The sequence below is a fragment of the Dryas octopetala genome, chromosome 6, assembly GCF_963921425.1.
Source record: "Dryas octopetala chromosome 6, drDryOcto1.1, whole genome shotgun sequence".
NCBI lineage: Eukaryota > Viridiplantae > Streptophyta > Magnoliopsida > Rosales > Rosaceae > Dryas > Dryas octopetala.
The window spans coordinates 9,521,418-9,544,989 of record NC_141371.1 but is presented as its reverse complement, the minus strand read 5'-3'; the positions used below and the strand labels follow the sequence as shown (position 1 = coordinate 9,544,989).

The 23,572-nt window shown below is 36.1% G+C and overlaps 5 protein-coding genes across 5 annotated transcripts; all 5 read left to right on the top strand.

Annotated features, from left to right (window-relative positions):
• The first annotated feature begins 520 nt into the window (after positions 1–520).
• LOC147282169 (uncharacterized) lies at positions 521–1,957 on the top strand. Its single transcript, XM_086248740.1, has one exon. It carries the CDS (start codon positions 693–695, stop codon positions 1,416–1,418), a length of 726 nt encoding a protein of 241 aa, XP_086104866.1. The 5' UTR covers positions 521–692; the 3' UTR covers positions 1,419–1,957.
• Positions 1,958–5,051: 3,094 nt separating this feature from the next.
• On the top strand, positions 5,052–7,497 carry EDA12 (embryo sac development arrest 12). Its single transcript, XM_086249322.1, has 4 exons — positions 5,052–5,270; positions 5,419–5,565; positions 5,734–5,926; positions 7,364–7,497. Exons 1-4 carry the CDS (start codon positions 5,052–5,054, stop codon positions 7,495–7,497), a joined length of 693 nt encoding a protein of 230 aa, XP_086105448.1.
• A 2,063-nt stretch (positions 7,498–9,560) lies between these two features.
• Positions 9,561–14,600, top strand: EXO70A2 (exocyst subunit exo70 family protein A2). Its single transcript, XM_086247885.1, has 11 exons — positions 9,561–9,713; positions 10,052–10,147; positions 10,248–10,459; positions 10,619–10,855; positions 11,609–11,747; positions 11,875–12,087; positions 12,995–13,200; positions 13,656–13,853; positions 13,937–14,036; positions 14,139–14,392; positions 14,483–14,600. The coding sequence occupies exons 1-11, from the start codon at positions 9,573–9,575 to the stop codon at positions 14,598–14,600; spliced, it is 1,914 nt and encodes a 637-aa protein (XP_086104011.1). The 5' UTR covers positions 9,561–9,572.
• A 763-nt stretch (positions 14,601–15,363) lies between these two features.
• Positions 15,364–18,081, top strand: LOC147282166 (UPF0481 protein At3g47200-like). Its single transcript, XM_086248182.1, has 3 exons — positions 15,364–15,402; positions 16,491–16,598; positions 17,314–18,081. The coding sequence occupies exons 1-3, from the start codon at positions 15,364–15,366 to the stop codon at positions 18,070–18,072; spliced, it is 906 nt and encodes a 301-aa protein (XP_086104308.1). The 3' UTR covers positions 18,073–18,081.
• A 1,878-nt stretch (positions 18,082–19,959) lies between these two features.
• On the top strand, positions 19,960–22,964 carry LOC147282165 (UPF0481 protein At3g47200-like). Its single transcript, XM_086249104.1, has 2 exons — positions 19,960–20,044; positions 21,609–22,964. Exons 1-2 carry the CDS (start codon positions 19,988–19,990, stop codon positions 22,962–22,964), a joined length of 1,413 nt encoding a protein of 470 aa, XP_086105230.1. The 5' UTR covers positions 19,960–19,987.
• The last annotated feature ends 608 nt before the right edge of the window (positions 22,965–23,572 follow it).

Genomic DNA, 23,572 nt, shown 5'->3' with positions numbered 1-23,572 from the left:
CCGGGTAGAGGTAGGAGCCTAGGAGGAGGAGAAAGGTGATGAGTAGAAAATGCGGGAATTAAGGGTAATATTATTATATTATAATTTCCAAAAGGTGTATAAGCAAGATAATGAGTGTGATGAAATTTACCCATTTTTTCTTGGTCGGGATGAAAGTTACCCATTTGACGTGGACACAAATTTATTTTTGAGACAATTGTTATCAGGCTCAGCCGTTTTTTCATTTAATTTTAAGTTTTTCAGTTTTTACAAAAGCTAAAATAAAGATGCAAGTTTCACGAAAAGAGAAAAATAAATAATTGTTTAGAGTAAACTTTAAATACAAAGGTAAAAAAACTCTTGACTCTGTGGCAGTTTGGTCAAAGAAAAGCCAGTACGTGTCGTTTGGCGTTGCTTGGGCCCCAAGTCATCAGTCATCACATAAAAGGTATGCACTCTGGAAGATACGATCAGCTTGCCTCCCTCATAAAGCTTAAAAACTTTTATTCCGAAAATAGCCCCCACCGCCTTACCATATTTACCGTTCCAGTCCTAAACCCCACACCACCTATATATAAACCCCTTTCCTCTGTTCACCACCCCCACCAAAAAAAGACCCAAACGTTTTCTCTAATTTTTATTTCTCACTTTCCACTTTGACGAATTCAGGCTTCGGAATCTTGACGTCATCTCGCCGGATATCGTGGGCAAAGATGGTGGAGGCCACCGGAGGTGTCTCCTTTCCGGTCGTCTTTTCCGATGGCGAGACCGAGAGCGAAATCGGAAACGTCGTCGTTTACCCGACCCTGGAGTTCAAGCGGTTCCAGTCGGTTCTGAGCCACAAGATCGGAATCTCGCCACACCAGTTCTCGGTCTTCCTCTCCTCGCCGGAGTCCTGCCTGCGCATCCCCGTCAACGGCAAGGTCAACTTCGGCGCGATTTCTCGTGAGAAGAACTGCTTCTTTCTCGTGGCGCTAAAACGGTCGAGACGCGAGAGGCGGCGAAAAAATCAATACCACGACCGAGAATTTCAAGACAACGGCGACTACGACGCGACGTCGTTTAAAGGCCACAACCCAATGAAGAAGAACCATCTGGAGAATGTTATGCTGCTGAGGCGCGGAACGGTGATTGGAAACGGGGACGAAGCGCTTTCGGGTTTGGTTTTGCCGTTTTCGGGTCGGGTCGAGTACGAGAACCGGGTGAGGGAGTTGCAGGTTGAGAAGGAGAGGTATATGATGAACATGGGCCTGGGGGGAAGGGCCGATGGGCTTGGACTGGGCCAGAGAGGCGGCGGCGTGGCGGTGTGCGAGGAGTGTTCGAGAGCTAAAGCGATGGGCAGAGATGTCGGGTTTCACTGGTGCGCTTACGATGCTGTGACTGTCGGGTTCAGGTCGCCTGCGGGTCCGATTTCCCGACCCGTTAAAGGGTCCGAATAAGAAAATTAAAAGTTCGGAGCTCTTTTGTTTATTATTTTGATATTCTGGGTATAGTGAGAGATGATAGCATGTGGTTTGGTATACGATAAGGAATGTATACCTTACTCTATGACATAAGTTAGGATATGATGATATACAACATTTTGTTACCCTTGTGGCCTTGTGGAGGGGTATAGAAGAAACGATGCCGTTTAGTAGTGACCTTTGTGAAGGACATTTTTTGGGGGCATGGGGTTGTGGCTTGGTTCCCATTACAGTCCTTTTTGTCTGAAGCTTACAATTGAAGGTTGGGAGCATGCAATTTGAGAATTTTGTAGGGCCTTGAATTGGCCTATTTTTTTATTTTTGTGTATTTTGAAATTGGCCTGAGAGATTGCGTAGAAGGGTTACTTGTGTGTGTTTCCAAGCTGGAATTGAAACTGTCTAGCTGCCCGAATAGGAAGAGATTTCCCTTTTTGCCCTTTTCTTGATATGTTGCCATCCATTCAGAATTAATGAAATTAATGTTAAAGGAGGTGGCTCCACAGTACCTACCTAGATGACTTTATGTGAAAAATTCTTTCTTTCTTTTTGCAATTGTGCCTGTGTTTCTTGGTTTTTGTTTTGTTCTGTATTTTACCATTTTGTTCTTTTCTTGAAAGTTTTTTTATTTTGACCCTATTAAGTTCAAGATATTAATACTCGTACCGATTTGACTAATTGAAGAATTCCTGGAAAGCCCAACGTCAATTTTTATTGTGTGAGTGATGTTTGATCATCATTACGCTTTAAGAACACCATACCTTGAATTAGTTTTACCAATTTTCATATAAAGAGAACTTCCGGAACATAGTTGTTTTAGTCATTTCATACACATTTTTTACCAAATGATTATGGAATAACAAAATAAAAATTTACATGAAAAAAAGTACAATATAAAATCAGTTTTTTCATACATACTTGATAAGTAAGGCGTGCCAAAATTGTGTTATTTATGTTTTTTTTGGAAATGAGTTTTTTATAATACTTATTCATTTGCTTATCTTTCGTTTTAGAAAGTTGTGTGATTAAGTAATGGTTGATCCAAATTGCTAATGTTGTATTATGTTCTTGTCATACTCACAGTTGTTAAAAATTGACACTTCTAATTAAACATGTAGAATTATCTTTCCAAACGCAATATTGGTGATTTTAATTCCTAAATTATTCTATTATTACATTCCTTAATCCTGAAATTCGGCGTATAAAAAAACAAGATCGTGTAGCAAAGTTAAGGTCTAGTCTGGAGGCCAAAAAATAAAGGTCTGGTCTGATTTGGTCTTATTTTTGTGTGTCATGGACTTATGGCATGCAATGAGGGATGGTTGAGCATGGTTGAGGCTAGCTTGACCAGATTTTTGGCATAAACATGATATTTTTTTTTTTGGGTACTTTTTCATGACGATGTATTAACATGACACGATTTTGCATGAAATATTTAGTGATATGGGATGAGCCTTATCGTGTCGGGTTGAAATTGTGTAAATTCATTAGCAACCTCTTAAGCTAATGGGTTGTTTTTGTGTCAACCCGCAAAACTTGTTGGATCTGTTAAAAATAAAGGTATTTTTTTTGTAATTTAGTAGTTTGTTGATATATTCAATTATTTTTTGGTTGAAAAATTATAATTTTTTGTCACATGAGATGGTTGTTGATGTGTAAAATAAGTATGATACGAGTTAACCAACATCCAATATTTGAATATGAATAATGATCTTAATGGGTGAAATGGGTCGTATCGTGTTTACTTGTTATTTTTTATTTTGTGTTCAAATTCGGCCAATTTTACACGGACACACAACACTAACACAACATGACACATATCCACAGAAACATGACCTCTCTACTAGTGACCTCGGAATCATGATGCTTTAAATTATCCATTTTATATTTGATGAGTTAATATTTTTTGTTAAGTTTGATAATGTAGAGGAGTTAATTACACTTATACCCCATAAGGTTTATCATTTTTTCACATACACCCCCTAAGGTTTTAACAATTACACATACACCCCCTGAGGTTTCAAAACTGTTGCATATAATCCCCTATAGTGAGACGAAAAATAATGAGAAATTGTGCAAAAAGACATATTAAGGGGTGAAATGGCCTAATAAGATTACTCAAAGTGTAATGTCCAACCTCAATACAAATAATTTTTTTTGTTTATTTATTTTTTTTCTATTGTAGGAGGTTATATGTAATATTTTTGAAACCTCAGGGGGTATATGTGTAATTTTTGAAACCTCAGGGGATGTATGTGAAAAGACGATAAACTTCAAAAAATGTAAGTGTAATTAACTCTAATGTAGAGTGACCATTTGTTGAGGGGTATTTTTGTCAAACTAAATTTTTTTTTTTTCTCTCAACTGTCTCTTCTCTATCCAACTCTCTTATCCTTTTTCTCTCCTTCTCCCTTCTCTCCTTCCTCCACTCTCTTCACCGTCTGAAAGTTGTTAAACCATATATAGTTAGAATAACTATGCAATCGATAAACACTCACATATTTATTGTTATTAATGTAGAATTTATTGTGGTATTTTTACCATTATAAAGTCATAAGAAGGGTTTTGTGTTACCGACTTTACTAAAAATTGGATTGCCTAAAATACCATTTATCAATAAAACAATCACATAAAAAACCTAATAAATGAAGGTATAATTGTAAAATAAAACTATTAAAATAAAATTTAAAAAATAAAAAAAGACACCCACTACCTTAAAATATAAAGAGAATGGTGAAATATTATAAAATAATGAGAATTAAAAAAAAACAACAATGAAAATGCCAATTGACACGTGCAAGAGCGCGTGCCAAGAGACTAATTTATATTAAATAAGAATTAATATATCATTCACACTTGCATAAACGATTATTGCTAGTAGACTCTTTAGGATTTTTTTAACATAAGAATGGGTATAACAGGATTGTTATTTTGTTACATGGCATTCATACATTGGATACTAAAAAATAAAAATAAAAACCCAAAAAGAAAAAGAAAAACTTTGTCCAATAAAGTAATGACACGTGAGATGGTATAAGAATGTGGTATAAAAAATGTGGTAAGAATAGCATTATTCTTTATGTAACTGACCTCAAACACAATACCAGGTGTCGGACCCAGAGGAGCGAATACTCTCTCGCTTCCTACGCGCGCGGATACGAATGAAAGAGGCTTTGCGTTGAGGGGTGAGGAGCAAAACGTCTGACTAGTGGAGCGCCACGAGCCGACTAATACGGCCCAAATGGGATGTTGGCGTGTGCAGAGTGGTACGGGCCTTGGAGCGAAGAGCCCAAACGATCTGTAAGGGCTTGTTTAGTCGTAAAACGATTTTCGTAAAATTTTCAAGGAAAAACTCGTTTAATTACTTTTCCCAAAACTCGTTTTCATTAGAAACCAAACAGACCGTAACATATCTGTTTCTTCTTTAGAGAATAGAGAGAGAGAGAGAGAGAGAGAGAGAGAGAGAGAGAGTTGGAACGTTATTTTGTAAGCAGATGGCCACCCCACTTTCAGTCCCTTGAAATACTCTCTCTCTCTCTCTCTCTCTCTCTCTCTCTCTCACAGTCCTTCTCTGTTTCTCTGTGGTGGTTTTTCATTAATTATTAAGCAAATATGGCTGAGTTTCCTCCAAATCTTGATGATGGTGAGCTATGGCTTCCCTCTGATATCTTCCGTAACGAAGTACCATTACCCTCCACCTCCAAACTTAACCCCCACCACCATTTTCCCAATTCCATGAACCACTTCGCTCAGCACTTCGCTGCTCTTCCTTTGCTCAAACAACGTCCAACTCAGAGCCTCCCAAAACCTCCGCTACATACACCCATTGAGGTCCTTCTCTCTCTCTCTCTCTCTCTCTCTCTCTCTCTCTCTCTCTCTCTCTCTCTCTCTCTCTACACACAGATAGCTTGTTTTCTATTAGACCCTTCTAACATGGTTTATTCGTGATTGTTTTTTTTTTTTCTGGGTTTAGTTGCAGCGGTTCAGACCGCCGGTCCGGTTCGCTCAGCTTGATTCTCTGTCTCATAGGCATCTCAACCTCAGCAATGGTCTCCAAGATGGTCCAACCTTTTATGGGCCTGAACTCTGTCACCACTGCCACCTTCTGAAACCGGCTCAACTTCAGGTATAACAAATTTTTTAAAAAAAACGGAAAACTCGAACCGGGTTTGCCATTTTTCCTCTTTTTCTCTCTTGGGGTCTGTCTTTTCAGAGCTTTTCGCTTTTCAGCTTTAATAAATGAAAAGGGTTACAGGGTTTTAAGAGTAGTTCATGGGGTGCCATTTTTGGGCAGGTCGGTAGCTTTCAGCTGGAACCTAGGGCTAGGGCTTTGAACAGACGAGAGCAAAAGCGCCATATCCTATTTCAGGGAAGTGGGAATGGACTATTGGGCGGTTTTGGGAGGATCTCTGGAGGCACAGGCGTGTTTCATCCCCTGGTTTTGAATACCACCACCACTGCTGCTCATGAGGTACAAAAGAAACAGGGTGAGTTGTCTAATAATTTCCCAGTCCTGTGCAAGTTTTGTTTTTGTTCATTTTTGGTAAATTTTGAGACTGTCATTTATATGGGTGTGTCTATTTTATGCATTCACTCACTTCTTGTAATTATTTTTGTTTAGAGACTTGGGATGAGTGAAGATTTTAATTATAGTTGAAAATTTAACATTTGGGTTGAGTATGGTATTTCATATGCTCTCGATTTTTGACAAAAATAGCCAAAAGTTAGTTACCATAATAAAGAGTAGCTATTTTTAAAGAAAAAAATATCAAGTCATTGTTGTATGTAGGATAAGAAATTTACAAGACTTGAATAAACTTTGAGCTTCAGTGGAAGAGAGAGTAGTGAGACAATGAGTTAAAATTGGGAATATCAAGTGTTCGATCCATTTTAATATAACTAATGGTGCGTTTGGATGAAGTAGTTTGAAATTATTAAGGAATTCACAAATGACGAAATTTAAAATTTTAGAATTTGTAAATTCTCTTGTTTTGATAAATATAATCATAATAGAATTTAAATATAGAATTTATAGTAGTTTTATAAAAGAGTGATAGTGATGGTGATGCATGGTGTCAACAATAAAAATGATGCTTGTGGTCAGTTGACGATGGTAGTAGGGGTGATGGCCCACGGGCGGTGGAATAAATGGTGGCAGTGAAAATTGGGGGATTGGCGGTGGTGGCTGCGGTGTCAGTATCGGTGGTGGTGATGGTGATGGTGGTGGTGGTGGTGGCGGTGGCGGTGGCGATGTCAGTGGTGGCGGCGGCGATGATGGTTCGTAGTGGTGTCGGTGGTTGTGGTGGTAGCGGTAGCGACGGTGGTGGTGGTGGTTGTGGTGGTGGCGACAATGGCGGTGGTAGTGGAGGCGACAATGGTGTTGGCGGCGGAGGTGGTGGTGGTGGCCAATTGTTGAGGTGATGGTGGCGGCGGCAACGACGTTGGCGGTGGCAATGGTGGTGATGGTGGCGGCATGGTGGTAGTGGTATTGTGATTATTTGGCAATGTGATGGGTGGACACGACTTTTTCTTTTTTATAAAAATTGAAATTTTGAAAATAACACCAATGTAGGTGGAATTTAAACTTGGAATTTACAGTCTTCAAATTCCAAGTTTTTTTCCATATAGAATTTACAAAATTCTGTGTTTATGGACCCAAATAAGGAAATTAGAACATGTAATTTATTAAATGTTGAGTTTTGTTTAAATTCTAAATTTTTTTCTCTATCCAAATGCACCATAAAAGAATTGGCTCCAAACTCCTTTAGAGGACAGATTTGGCAATCCGGTAAAGTTGATTTCTTTTTTTCTTTTTTAAAAGGAAAAATAGTTATTTTAAAATTAGAAACTAAATTTGGGTGACTTTGATGTCAATATTTCTTCCATTGATGGTTTCCCCTTTTGGGTTTTATATTGAATGGCAGGGTTGAGAAATAGGCAAGAGATTAAAGGCATCCAACAAAGGAACCTTATCGAAAGAGTTGGTTTGATGGGCAATGGGGAGAACTATCACCACCTTCATTCTGATGTTGGTTTACCTCAAGACTGGACTTATTGAGCTTGGCACCTTTCTTTGCTATAAAGTGGTCTTGTTTCTTAAAATGATAGAATAAAACCTCCATTGTAGGATAAGAGGTCAGTTACCTTTTACGTACTGTGCAGTAGGCCTAAAGAAATATGTGTCTAGAAAGTAGGTCTTTCTTTGCTCTCCCTAGCCTTTGTAGAAATAAATAAAGTATTTAGAAAATCCATATTAGGAATGAAAAGCTTGTTCTTATAGACTGATATATATGCATAATTTTCTTTTTACTATTCTGAATCTCTGATTATTATTTGGACTAAAGAAAAAAAAAATCTTACCAAACGATATAAACCTTTCTCATTTTCCATTTTCTAACTGGGCTCTTGATTTAAATGAATTTCCACTTTCTCTTTCTCTCTTTTTCTAAATCACAATGTTGCTCGACTTGACATATATATTTTTATTTCAAATTCTTGCTTAATAGATTGCATACGTTAGTCAACCAATTAATACGTTACTTGCTAAGTTCGAGAAAAGATTCAATCTCGTTGTAACGTAAATGAGTTTGATTCTTTTCTCAAGCTTAGCAAGTAACGTATTGGTTGACAATCGTATGCATCGATATACTACACAATAATTTGAATTTTTTTTTAGCTGTCAATCGATCGACTACATTGTCGGGGCTAGTTAACCTTTTTCCAGTAGATCTCTCTATTTCCCTAGTGGTCGATCCCTCAGGTGGACTGAAATTTTTTTTTTTAATTGTCGACCGACCGACAACTCAAAGGTGGACTGAGATGCAATAGCTTTTAGAGTATGAGTTGTTTTTATCAATTGGGCTATGATTTGGCATTTTCTAGAGTAATTTTTTTTGTTTAATAACATCATAATTAATTAGAGGTGTACAACATGAGCCCAGTCGTACTTGGTGTTGTGCTTGAACATGTTCATTTAATAATTAGGTTGGTTGGCCTGTCTAGCCCAATTATCTTAATTAAACCTAAAAAGTAGTCTGGTGTATTAAATTGTTTTTACGAGTGAGCTAGCCTATCAGTTTATTTTTTAAATTGGGCCTTAAATCTACTAACTCAATTTTTATTTTTAAAGATGTTGGCCTAGGTTGGGATGGTAATGAGAGCGAGTTGGTACGGGCCTTGGTTAATGGTTGACATGGATCGGGGCAAATTCAATTATTTTCTTAGCTTGAATCTCGTTCAATTCATAAACACGTGTAATTTTATCTCCAACTGATACTACTCGACGGATCTCATCCACTTCAAAATTCGTGTAAAAGTTTGTAATAATTAACTAATGACTTGTTTTGCTCCCTATCACTTCATGAAAAAGGCAAAAAGTGAAAAACCTCCCTACTTTTAAATTATATATATTTAACTAAAGCCTTTTACAAAGCCTTATAATTTAGTTGGTATTAAATAGTATTGATAAGAGGTTTAAGGTTCAAAACTCAACAATAGTAATATAATTTCTAATTGAAGATGGGTCAGGCTTAACTCCAGGCTCATCACGAGCTTGGGTCGACACCTCGAGTTTAACTAATTTGCCCCGATTTATGGTAAGCCGCACCAAATAAATTGATGGACACTATATACAACTATATAATGATGTTTTAGTAAAGAATAAACATCATGTATCGTCAGTCAATCATCGTATAGTATTCAAATTTGAAACTAATCTTCATTACTCCAGTGCTTATGAGAGAAGGCCCATGACTATAAATTCACAAGTATATGTATAATTTGCGTATAAGGTAAAGTAAAAGTTGTTAAAGTGTAACGAAAGGGAGAGCAAAAATTATGATGCTAGCAACGTATAGAGGAACGAGATTGGGCCCCACATGTTGTGCACATGGAGAATCCGTCCACAGACACGATCCTTCTTATAACTAACCACCTTCGTCCCTCGCGTCGCCACTTCGACTACGGACGAAAATGAACGAGTTACGCAAACTCGTCAAATTTCTCCGCACAACATCAAACCCCAGTTTTTAATCACGCATTTCGCATTTTTCATTTTCTCTCCGGCCAAACACACAGACAGAGAGAGAAAATCCGGCGAGAAACTTTGATTAAACCGTGGGGGTTCCACAGGCAATGGAGGCCTTGGGAGCGAGAGCAGCGTCTATAAGAGAGGCGCTACAGAAGAGCCAGACCATCACCGACAACATGGTCGCCATTCTCGGCTCCTTCGACCACCGCCTCTCCGCCCTCGAGACCGCCATGCGTCCCACTCAGGTCACCCCTCCCTCTCTCTCTCTCTCTGTTTTTTTTTCTCTGCTTGTTTGGTTGAGTCTTCATCACCTTTCGAAAATGTAATACTTTTCCTACGTATATCTCACAATCGTACGGTGCGTTTCGTTTCGTTCCATGTCGTGTCGTGTCGTGTTTCGGTGCTTACGTCTCTTTCGGTGAATCTCTGCTTTTTTCACATTTATGCAAATGGAGCTAGCTAGAGCTGTCGAGCTGATGAGATCTGCTTCACGGTTTTGATTTAATTTAGCGAATTTTGGGATTCTGATTTGCTTCAATTTTCTTTGTGTGTTTTCGGGATTGATTGGTGGTTGGTGTGGTAGATAAGAACGCATTCGATTCGGAAGGCGCATGAGAACATTGATAAGACATTGAAGGCTGCAGAGGTTATATTGGGGCAATTCGACCTCTCGCGCAAGGTTAGCTTAGCTCTCTTTCACTTTCAGCAATGCAGAGCAATTTTGAACTTGTTTGTTATAGGAAGAATTTGATTGGCAACTGTAGCTGGTATTCGTTTAGGCAGAGGCTAAAATACTGAGAGGGCCACACGAGGACCTCGAAAGCTATTTGGAAGCAATTGATCAGTTGAGAAGCACTATCAACTTCTTCAGCGGCAAAAAAAGTTTGAAGATTGGTGATGGCCACCCGGTGCTTAATCATGCCAATAACTTGCTACTAAAAGCCATCTCAAAGCTTGAAGATGAGTTTAGGCAGTTGCTTACGAATTACAGGTTCGGTTTTGCTGCTAACAACTTGTCTGTTAACTTAGTACTCTGTCTCTACATGGTACTTAATCTGGAAATTCAAAACTTTAAATTGGTTTCTTTTTTGTCGAATTCAATCTCATAGATTATAGCCCCTCAAGTAAGTTTTTCTATTTTGTATTTCAGCAAGCCTGTGGAACCTGATCGTTTATTTGATTGTCTTCCCGACTCTCTTCGGCCATCATCCGACCCAGCTGGGAAGAAAAATGATGGTAGTGGAAAGGAACACCACGGAAAAAGCTTGCAGCCTGTCGTTTACACACCACTAACTCTTATTCCCCCAAGGGTTCTGCCGTTGCTGCATGATCTAGCTCAGCAAATGGTTCTAGCTGGTCATCAGCAACAGCTATTTAGAATCTACAGGTGATTTTCTTTTTCTTTTTCTGCTGCCGGGTTAATCTTATGTTGCACCCTTTGCTTAACATTGTTGTTCATTTGTGATCAAATTTTATGTTCTTCATTGAAGTAGAATATACTAGAATTTTTCTTCATGCAGTTTCTCTCACCTCTCTCCCTTATGATTGGGATGAGTTAGCAAATACTTGCCAATTTTATCTTCTGTCTCTGAACACCTGATGCTGACTGAGATTGAGTCGATTTTCTTCTCAATAATATATAGGTCAAAATGATAAACATAATAACTTCCTATCATGTATGTGCAGACATAAATTACATCTAAGCCATGAATATATTCTATACCTAGTCATGTTTTGACCTTGATTTGATGGAAATAGTCCATTGAACTTTTTAGCAACACAACTGATTCACTGGTTTTTCATTTAAGGATTTATCATATAAATCACCTTCTCTCAGTAAAGAACACTATTAAAAGAAGAAACAAGATGGAGGAGAGTTTACGCGTTTTTACTATTATTCTTTGAATACATATACGAACGATTTCGTTTGGTCTTTTTCTTTGTTACATGACTATCAAAGATGTAATGGAGGATACGACCCTATATAGTGAAAACTGGAGAAAAAGTATTCCTGTAGCCAACCCCACTTTTTTGCATTTAAGACTTGGTTGAGTTTGGTATAGTGCATGCGATTTAAACTTTGTAATCTTCGCTATCACGTATAATTCATAAACTGATAACAATGCTCTTTATCTCTCAGGGACACACGTGCTGGAGTTTTGGAGCAGAGTCTGAGGAAACTAGGTGTGGAGAGACTTAGTAAAGATGATGTCCAGAAAATGCAGTGGGAGGTTTTAGAGGCTAAGATTGGGAATTGGATACATTATATGCGGATAGCTGTAAGGATTTATTTTATTTTTCGCCTCAATTGATTCTAAATCTTTTTGTTTTTTGGTTGTCGTTTTTTTAGTTTTTATTTCACACATTATTATTATTTTCTAAACAATGCTACACTGCTTCAAACAGGTAAAACTGCTGTTTACTGGAGAAAAGAAAATATGTGATCAAATATTTGAAAGTGCTGAATCGCTTAGAGATCCATGTTTTGCTGAAGTTACTGCTAACAGTGTTTCTGTGCTCCTTAGTTTTGGGGAGGCTATTGCCAGAAGCAAGAGGTCACCTGAAAAACTATTTGTGCTATTAGACATGTATGAGATAATGCGAGAACTTCAGTCAGAGGTTTGCAAAATTTTAGTAGTTGCATAAAACTAGACCATCCATGATTACAAATTTGTTTGGAACATTGTTGGTTGTTTACATAGCTGAAATTCTTGAGAGTTGCTTGAGATATATCCTGGGAGATCATATAGGGATTGATGACAAGTATTTAAATCCTGTTGGATATAAACATATGGGCAATTAATTTTTTGAATTGATAATGGACACACAAACGCGGTTACTAGCTTGATGCACCAGCTCTTTTTGTTGAATGCACTTCAACAAGTTGGAGAAAACGTTTTTAAAGTTGTGTAATTTGGGGCAAAACATATAACTTTACCAAATGCATTATTTCCATCTTTCAAAAGCTCTGGTTTTATGCTCAGTGAAGAGTCTTTAAACCCTTTCTCACTCTTCATCTTGCAAAAGCTCTGGTTATGTTCTGTTGTGTTTACTGTGGTGTTGGCTTCAATATCAATGTGAAAATGATGCTATTATAATGATATAAATTCTTGTTAGAACCTTAATAATGGTTTCTTAAAATCATGGTTGAATTGTGTAACTTTGGAAGAGGTCTGAAACTACTTGAAACTCTTCAAGAACTAGCATTTAGATTAACAAAGTCATGTGTATGATCTATAAGGTGATCAGTGGAGTAAATTGAAGGCCAAAATATAGAAAAGTGGTAACATGGTGGTAAGTGTAATAGTGGCAAACAGAATCCATATGGAAATTAATCTTGCAAGGGAACTAAAACTCTTAAAGAAATTTAGGAGCTCATGATATTTGTTTGGTTCCATGAATTGATGGTGTCATAGAATGCTAGTTTTTATCTTTATATGTTGATCAAATGTTTGTTTAGTTCTTTGAAAAAAAAAGAAAAAAGAATTGATGGTTTAATTAAAAGTTCATAGATATTATTTTTCAGATTGAAATACATTTTGCAAGTAAAGCTTGCTTGGAAATGAAGGAATCTGCATTGAGTTTGACAAAGCGTCTAGCTCAGACAGCCCAAGAAACCTTTGGTGATTTTGAAGAAGCTGTTGAAAAAGATGCCACGAAAACCGCTGTTCTTGATGGAACTGTCCATCCTTTGACAAGCTATGTGATCAACTATGTAAAGTTTCTCTTTGAGTAAGTAGTGATTCCTCTGCTTTCTGCTCCTTGCTCTTGGGTTCCCTGTTTGAGTAGCTTGTATATATGTGTGTGTGTGTGTGCGTGTGTGTGTGTGAGAAACTTCAAATATAACTTTGGAATTCTCATGATTACTGATGTCTCTGTGGATGATCTGATAAACCCTATCAGTTGTTTGACCACATAGCCTTTGGTAAAGTCTTCTGCTTTATTGTATTGTTAGTTACGTGGATGGTTTGTCTCCATTCTGACGTTATGAGGGTAGTATTTAACTTTTCAAGTTCATCAATACAATAATATCCATTTCATCTAAAATTTCTATTAGCTAAGTTATTGCCTTTTTATATTTCATCCTTTACCCCCAGTTGCAAATTTGTTTTTATTTCTTGTCTCCTGGCCTTTTTTGACAATAACTGTGCAAACACTACACATCTGACTCTTTTATATGTTCGCAGTTATCAGTCTACATTGAATCAACTTTTTCAAGAGTTTGATGGTGGTGATTCGGATTCTCAGTTAGCAACTGTAACTACAAGGATTATGCAGGCTCTTCAGAATAACCTGGATGGCAAATCAAAGCAGTATAAAGATCCTGCACTGACTCAGTTATTTCTCATGAACAACATTCACTATATAGTGAGATCTGTGCGGAGGTTTGTGCTATATTTATCTTGCTCTTTAAAAGATACTGTTCCTATCTGCATGCTAGTATGTGATTTGCAGTAATTATACGTAGGTCAGAAGCAAAGGATTTGTTGGGGGATGACTGGGTGCAGATACACCGAAGGATTGTGCAGCAGCATGCAAATCAGTATAAGAGGATTTCTTGGGCAAAGGTTTTGTTTCTTTGATCAAACTTGTTCTTCCCTCTACTGGGGATGATAGTTGAAAATCATTCTCAGCTGCTGTGCTAATTATTATTTTTATTTCATATGCAGATTCTGCAGTGTCTTACCGTCCAGGGCTTAAATTCATCAGGTGGTGGTGGTGTAGTTGCACCTGATACTGGCAGCAGTGGACTTTCAAGAGCAATGGTGAAAGATCGGTTCAAGACCTTCAACGCCCAATTTGAGGAGCTTCATCAAAGGCAATCTCAGTGGACAATTCCTGACAGCGAGTTGCGAGAGTCTCTGAGGCTGGCTGTTGCTGAAGTTCTTTTGCCTGCTTACAGATCATTCGTCAAACGTTTCGGGCATGTTATCTCATATTTGTGCATGTAAAGTTTATAATTTCTTGTGTTTTATTTTTCAGCATTAATATGGATGTGGTTTTTGTGTGGCAGGCCTATGATCGAGAGTGGTAAAAACCCTCAGAAGTATATCAAGTTCAGTGCTGAGAATATTGAGTTGATGCTGAATGAATTTTTTGAGAGTAAGACCTGGGGTGAACAGAAGCGGTAGATAGATCATAGTTGTCAGGCCTGTTTTGAAACGAGGCACTAGCTTTCATTTGGTATTCTTTGTACAATTAATGATGTTTTTAACTAATAATAGGCCATTTCATTTCATGTCCCATGTAAAGCTTTGCATTATTTCCTACAAGTTCTTTTTACTATTTGTTTTCCAACTACCAAATGAGAAAAATGTGTCTTTTGGAGTGTTATTTTTGTACAATAGTCTATCACATTTTCAACAAACAATATTACCGTATTGTATAGAGATAGTGACGTGACATCACAAGCATGAGAAGAGAGATTCATGTTTATTATACATAGAAGTTCTTCTCCAAGGCTTGAATGGTAAGCAGCTTGCAAAATGATCCCTTCTGTTTTCTTATGATGAATACATGGATTTACAAGGTCTAAGAAGAGCATAGGCCCTATTATTGTGTACAGAGGATTTTTTTTCCGCCTAAAGATTGATTAATTCCCACCTCCTATCATCCTATGTTTCAAAAAAAAGAAAAGAAAAAAAAAAAAGAATATTATGAGGGAACTTTATACTTTTCCTTGAAACATCGATCACAGCTTGAACAGGAGCATCTTGCGAAGAAACCTTCTCTATTGTAATGAAGAATACTTGGATGATACTTCATGAATTTCTTGTAACGGGGTCAAAGAACAATAGTTTGGGCCTTTCCATTGTGTATATATATAGGCATTAAAATAATCAGTTCGCTACACAGATTGTCGAAAGGGCTGCCTGGAAATATTATCTAACGAAGATGGATTCATCTAGTCATGAACCAAATCCTTACCTTCCGGTAAGCTTCATGTCTTTTACACGTATGATACAAAATTTCTGTATATATTTAGCAATTATTGTTGAAAAATTTTATCGATTGTCTTGTTCATCTCTTTCCACATGCACTCAAAGTTTGCCTATCACTACATCTTTCACAATCATAAGACTCATCTTCCAACATCTATATTTGAGAATTTTCATAAACTGACCCCTTTTTATGAACGTTAAAGAATTTTAATTAGTAAATCAAAATCATTACGTTTATGATTTTTTGGAACGAAATAATTCTCATACCAATTACAATCTCAAATATCTATTAGACTTTTAACATTTTTCAGATCTATTCGACTATATATAATCTCAACTTATTTGATTATAATATTGACTGTAATATCAACTCAATGTATTTGGCCATTTCATAAAAAAAATAGATTATAAAAGTGTGTTTTTTTTTTGTTTAAACCTGGCCCTATGGACAAAACGTATATTCGGCCCACAGGGAGATACAAGTTGGTCCACTTTTAATGATTTGAGCTATCATAGTCTTTTTTCTTTTTTAATTACTAAGTGTTGAATAGTTTCAGTACAACTCAGTGAAACTGTTGAACAATCAATCCTAAAAACGTATAAAATGATATTTTTATTACAAATATCTTTTGTTTTATTGTTACATGTGAATAATGAATAAACCAACGCCCAAATACAAAAGTATAATCATTTGAAATTACATTTACCTCCATATATAGTTAGGGGGAAAATCACAAAAAGAATTGTTTAGGAGTATTTTTAAGATTGTTAGTGTGCCATGCACAATTTATAGAGATGTCGTGAGGTCTAATTTGAGGATGTATGCTTCATATATACAGTTTGTCGTTCAGTTTGGAACCTATGTCATCAATAGGTTTGCATAAATACAATTTTGTTTATATTGAAAAAAATTGTGCAGTTATCATTAAGTCCTTGAGGTTAGTTTAATTATGTAGTAAATGAGGGTGAAGACATAATTTAGAATTTTCATTAAAATCCCGGACTTTAGAAAGTCGTTTTTTGAGAAAGATTTTGTTTGCCTGCTTCGTTTCATCCCCGTTTTCATTGTTTTGTACACAGCTAAAAGGTCTTTCGCATATATCGCTAGATGCAGAACCTGATAGAAATATTGAATGTGTTGGTGTAACACCAAGCCAATCATCTAGACGTCAACCAAATCTCCAACGGGTAATCTTGATGTCTTTTACTCGTATGATACAAATTTCTGTATATATTAGCAATTATTGTTGAAACATTTCATCGATGGTCTTGTTGATCTAGCTTTTCTTTCCACATGTACTCAAAGTTTGCCTCGTATTAGTTAGTATCACTACATCTTTCACAATCATAAGACTCATCCTCCAATATCTATATTTGGGAATTTTCATAAAATGACCCATTTTTATGAACGTTAGAGAATTTTAATTAGTTAATCGAAACCATTACCTTTATGATTTTTGGAACAGAATAATTCTCATACCAATTACAATCTCAAATATCTATTAGACTTTAACATTTTTCAGATCAATCTATTAATTCGACTATATATAATCTCAACTTATTTGATTATAATATGAGTCCTTTAGATATACCTCAATTTTCAATACTCTATTTTAGAGTACGCCCAATAGGTAAATAAATGTTTGTGATGATTTTTTTTTTCACGTCAGATAATGATTTAGGTATGAATTTGTAGATATTTACAAAAAATGTCATTGTTTCAATTTGAGCAATATTTAAAGATCCATGATTTGAGGCATTTATTACTCATAATTTTGAATGTTTTTATTGATGAAATTTCATGATTCATGTATCCAATTCAAAAAACATTAATTTGTTACGAATTCATATCAACATATAAACACTTCAATACAAAAAAATTATACACCGAATATACATATAATATAGATTTTTTGAATCGACCAGTCATCATGATCATCTGTCCTTTGCAAACCTTACGCACAAATTCTTCAAACATCTCGTGAGAATCGACCAGTTTCCCCATCATGTTTCCTTTTATGAAGTGAAACATTTTGTTGATTTTATGAGATGCTACTACTTGCCTTCAAATGAGGGGTGGCAAAACCAGAACAATACAAATAATAGCCTCAATGAAATCCCACCAAGTGTGACAGCACTGGAGGAGGCTGGAGTTAAGTTCGAGACAATGATGTGGACAACAAGCAGTGCTACCTCCTTACTTGACATAGAATTCAACAATGGGTGTCTGCGGATTCCGAATTTTGTAGTAGATGATTGGACAGAAACTTTGTTCAGGAACATGATTGCCTTCGAGCAATGCCATGACACCGAAAAGTATATCTCTCAATTTGTGTTCCTCATGGTGTCCATGATCAGGACTTCAAAGGACGCAGATTTGCTCATTGACCATGGAATCATATCTACCATGTTAGGCAGCGGCAAAGATGTGTCAGTTCTATTTAGCAAAATTAACAAAGACGTTGGCTTTGGGCCGCCATATTATTACGTGAGTATCTGTAAAAGGCTGAATGCATACTGCAAGATCCCTTGGAACAGTTGGAAAGCGACACTGAAGCGCGACTATTTCAACACTCCATGGAAGGTTGCTTCTACTATTGCTGCATTTATACTCCTTGTGCTCACCTTCATACAAACCCTGTGCTCTATTTTAGGGCTTTAGGCCCATGTCCGGGAGTAAATTTGGTATGATTCTGTCGTATATATATGGATTTTCATTCACTTGTATGTGAGTCCAATCACTTAATAACAATCATTTGTACAATTAATGATGTGGTTAAAGCCATAATTTCATTTCATAAGTCCCATGTAAAGCTATCATTTGTACATGGTATGAGTACTACTTGCGATCTCTATGACGAAAACAACCCATCCAACTGCCAGTTTCTTCACCATCCTGGGGGGTAAATTGAGATTTGTTGTACAGTTATTTATTTATTTATTTTTTTTGGTAATTCAATGGAAAAACACTTTGGATATTGATATATTGGATGTTAGGATTCTGTGACCCACATGGATATTGCAATTTTCAAGTGAAAGTAGACTAGCCCAAATGTGAATGCATGACAAAACCGTACTGCAATTTTCTTGTTCGATCTGTTTCTCATGCATTGATCCTTTCCTTTTTTTCTTTTCATTTAATTAAAAACAAAAATAAAAATTTTCCATACGGTCCCTTAATAGTGACTAATCTCATATGAAAACATGGTTGAAAGAAGTTGGCCAATATTGAACCAAGAGAGTCTAAAATGTCATGAACCTGTCCATCCAGTCGACCAAGTTTATGCCTTAAGCTAGGCTGAAGCTGGTCATTAGGCTGCATCAAATGAAATCCATGACATGAAATTTCACTTCCTTCCATAAAAAATTGCAATAAAAAAAAAAAAAAAAAAAGAGAATAAGAGGTTACTTTACTTTTTTCTTTTTGGGCAAATGTGGAAACTTCAGTTCTATACTTCAATGGGAAGCAGAAATTGAAATGAAGAATATCTGTTAATTTCTTGTAACAAGGGCAAAGAACCATGTGGGTACCGTTTTCACTCCCTGGCTATATATATAAAGGCATTAACATAATCCAGTACTGATTAACCCACGGGCTTCTTGATAATTAATTACATCTTAAATAAATTAATGACATCATCTGATCAGCCAAATCTTCGACGTAATGAGGTAAGTTTGATGTTTACTTATATACTAACTCTTGAGACACATTTCTGTGCATGTCAAAAGGTTGTTCTACGCCTAAACTACTAGTATATATATCTATGATACTTAAGTTAATTAATATAATATTTTTGAAAGAGATACCGGTAAAGATCTGGCGTAGAAGAATCTCAATATTCCCTTTGGAAGTATGATTGTTGAGGGAAGTGCACAAGAAGAATGGTTAAGGGGAATATATTTTAGGATTGTTAGTGTAAAGACCAAATGGGAATAATACTAGTCCCAAATTTAAAGCTTCGCATTATTTGGTACAAGTTCCTTTTACTATTTTGTTTTTCAGCTATCAAATGAGAAAAATGTGTCTTTTGGAGTGTGTTACTGTTGTATGATGGTCTATCACATTCTCAACAAACAACATTACGTATTGTACTGTACAAATATAGTAACGTGACATCACAATCATGAGAAGAGGGGATTTATATTTATTATACATAGAAGTTCTTCTCCATGGCTTGAATGGTAAACAGCTTGCAAAATGATCCCTTCTCTTTTCTTATACGTACTGAATACATGGATTTACAAGGTCTAAGAAGAACATAGGCCCTATTATTGTGTACAGAGGATTTTTTTCCCCTAAATATGGATTAATTACGACCTCCTATGTTTCAAAAAAAGAATACTATGAGGGAACTTTATCCTTTTACTTTGAACATCATGGCTTGAACAGGAGCAGCTTACGAATTGAAGATTACTTTTGTAATGAAGAATACTTGGATGATACTTTATGAATTTCTTGTAACAGGGTCAAAGAACAATAGTATGGGCCTTTCCATTGTGTATATATATAGGCATTAAATAATCAGTTAGCTACACAGATTGTCGAAAGGGCTGCCTGGAAATATTATCTAACGACGATGGATTCATCGACGTCGACGGATTCATCTAGTGATGAACCAAATCCTCACCATCGGGTAAGCTCCATGTCTTTTACTCGTATGATACAAAATTTCTGTATATATTTAGCAATTATTGTTGAAACATTTCATCGATGGTCTTGTTGATCTAGCTTTTCTTTCCACATGTACTCAAAGTTTGCCTCGTATTAGCTAGTATCACTACATCTTTCACAATCATAAGATTCATCCTTCAATATCTATATTCGGGAATTTTCTTAAAATGACCCATTTTTATGAACGTTAGAGAATTTTAATTAGTTTATCGAAACCATTACCTTTATGATTTTTGGAACAGAATAATTCTCATACCAATTACAATCTCAAATATCTATTAGACTTTAACATTTTTCAGATCAATCTATTCGACTATATATAATCTCAACTTATTTGATTATAATATGAGTCCTTTAGATATATCTCAATTTTCAATACTCTATTTTAGAGTACGCCCAATAGGTAAATAATGTTTGTGATGATTTTTTTTTTTCACGTCAGATAATGATTTAGGCATGAATTTGTAGATATTTACAAAAAATGTCATTGTTCTAATTTGAGCAATATTTAAATATCCATGATTTGAGGCATTTATTACTTCTAATTTTGAATGTTTTTATTGATGAAATTTCATGATTCATGTATCCAATTCAAAAAATATTAATTTGTTACGAATTCATATCGACATATAAACACTTCAATACAAAAAAATTATACACCGAATATACATATAATATAGATTTTTTTTTTAAAAAAAAAGAATACACTAAGCCTCCACTTTGGGTTAAAAATAAAAAATAAAAAATCTAACAAAATATAACAAGTCCATCACAATACTAATATAACACTAAGATATATAAATACAAATATCAATAAAGGTTTTGGTCCACAATCTTTTTTAAGTTCGGTTTTAGTCCACTAATTGTTCTACTTATTCAATAAAGGTTCAAATTTGTTTTCTCAAATTTATCTCATCTTTTACCTTATTAAATCTCAACCAAATTCAGTAAACATATATTTGTTTTAAAACTATGCATCTCCTCTTTTCAACCATAAAAAAATCATTCAAATCGGAATTCTAAAACTCAAGATAATTGGTCTTAAAGTAGTGTACTTGAAACTAACAATTTTTCCTAAAAAATTTTCAAATATTTCAAACTTCACAAGACTTCAATTCTTTTTTATTATAATATTTCAAATTGGTTCTCAAAACTAAGAAATGATGAAATATAACTTATACTTCAATTATAATTAAAGAAAACACAACTAAAAGAATTTAAAATAATAATTTTAAAAAAATCGTTGATCAAAATTAAACTAAGTATAAAATAAGTGAACCAAAGTTGATTTAGATATAAAATAATTAATAAAAGAGGGTGGAAAAATAATTTAGAATTTACATTAAAATCCCGGAGTTTAGAAAGTCGTTTTTTTGAGAGAGATTTTGTTTGCCTGCTTCTTTTCAACTCCGTTTTCATTGTTTTGCACAAAGTCAATGTTGGATCCATAAGTACTATCCTGTTTTAAGGAAAAAACTATACTATCCGAAATCTGAATTGCCAATTTGCCATACACACGATGATAGGTGGTAGAATGCGCGCATATATTGCCAGGGGTGCATATATTGCCAGGTGCAACATCAACCCAATCAAGCAACGCTGGACGCATAAGTACTGATCAAGATTCGCGCGATCTGGTGGCGATTATCATAGAGGCACTGGTCCAAGGCACACCTGCGCTGCAGTCTGAGTACTGCTGCATCTACAAAGTCCCAGACAGATTTCGCAAAGGGAATGAAGAGTTCTACAAACCTCGGGTGGTCGCAATCGGACCTTTCCACCAAAAAGACCAAAGTTTGTTTTACATGCAAAAGTACAAGCCCAGCTACGTGGAGGCCTTTTTGGGTCGAAGCAGGCTCAACTTAGACCATTGTGTTGGAGTTGTGAGAGGGTGGGAAGCAAAAGCCAGGAGTTATTATGTTCAACCCATTGAGCTAAGCAGTGATTTCTTTGTGTTCATGATGCTGGTGGATGCAATTTTTGTTTTGGAGCTGATGCTTAGGCATCACTTTCCGGAATACATCGACACTTGTGATCCGATATACCGCAAGCCCAAGTTGATTGAAGACGTTTGGCATGACATGATGTTGATCGAAAATCAGCTCCCCTTCTTCCTGCTCAAGGGATTGTATGAGCAAATGACCAGTCATCATGATCATCTGTCCTTTGCAAACCTTACGCACAAATTCTTCAAACATCTCGTGAGAATCGACCAGTTTCCCCATCATGTTTCCTTTTATGAAGTGAAACATTTTGTTGATTTTATGAGATGGTACTACTTGCCTTCAAATGCGGGGTGGCAAAACCAGAACAATACAAATAATAGCCTCAATGAAATCCCACCAAGTGTGACAGCACTGGAGGAGGCTGGAGTTAAGTTCGAGACAATGATGTGGACAACAAGCAGTGCTACCTCCTTACTTGACATAGAATTCAACAATGGGTGTCTGCGGATTCCGAATTTTGTAGTAGATGATTGGACAGAAACTTTGTTCAGGAACATGATTGCCTTCGAGCAATGCCATGACACCGAAAAGTATATCTCTCAATTTGTGTTCCTCATGGTGTCCATGATCAGGACTTCAAAGGACGCAGATTTGCTCATTGACCATGGAATCATATCTACCATGTTAGGCAGTGGCAAAGATGTGTCAGTTCTATTTAGCAAAATTAACAAAGACGTTGGCTTTGGGCCGCCATATTATTACTTGAGTATCTGTAAAAGGCTGAATGCATACAGCAAGATCCCTTGGAACAGTTGGAAAGCGACACTGAAGCGCGACTATTTCAACACTCCATGGAAGGTTGCTTCTACTATTGCTGCATTTATACTCCTTGTGCTCACCTTCATACAAACCCTGTGCTCTATTTTAGGGCTTTAGGCCCATGTCCGGGAGTAAATTTGGTATGATTCTGTCGTATATATATGGATTTTCATTCACTTGTATGTGAGTCCAATCACTTAATAACAATCATATATTAATTTGTAAAATTAATGATGTGGTTAATTAAATAATAATAGCCCATTTCATTTCATAAGTCCCATGTAAAGCTTTGCATTATTCGACCAACTTCTCTTTACTATTAATTTTCCAGCTACCAAAAAAGGAAATGTGTGTTTTGAAATGGTGTGTTACCCCTACATAATAGTATAAATTAGTATCACCTCCTTAACAAACAGCGCATTACCATTACTTCTTGGCGCAGTATGAGTACTACTCGCGATCTCTATGACGAAACAACCCATCCAACTGCCAGTTTTTTCACCATCCTGGGAGGTAAATTGAGATTTGTTGTACAGTTATTTATTATAACGGGATCATAATTAACAAATGAAACTTAAATCAAATTCATTGAACACCAAAAATGTCACACACTACAAATTCCAGCAACCATACAATCACAATGGATTGTTTATTCATTACAAAATATAAGAGAAATCACTCTATAGCTAGCTAAGCGATCACCACTTAGGCGCACTTGATGATCA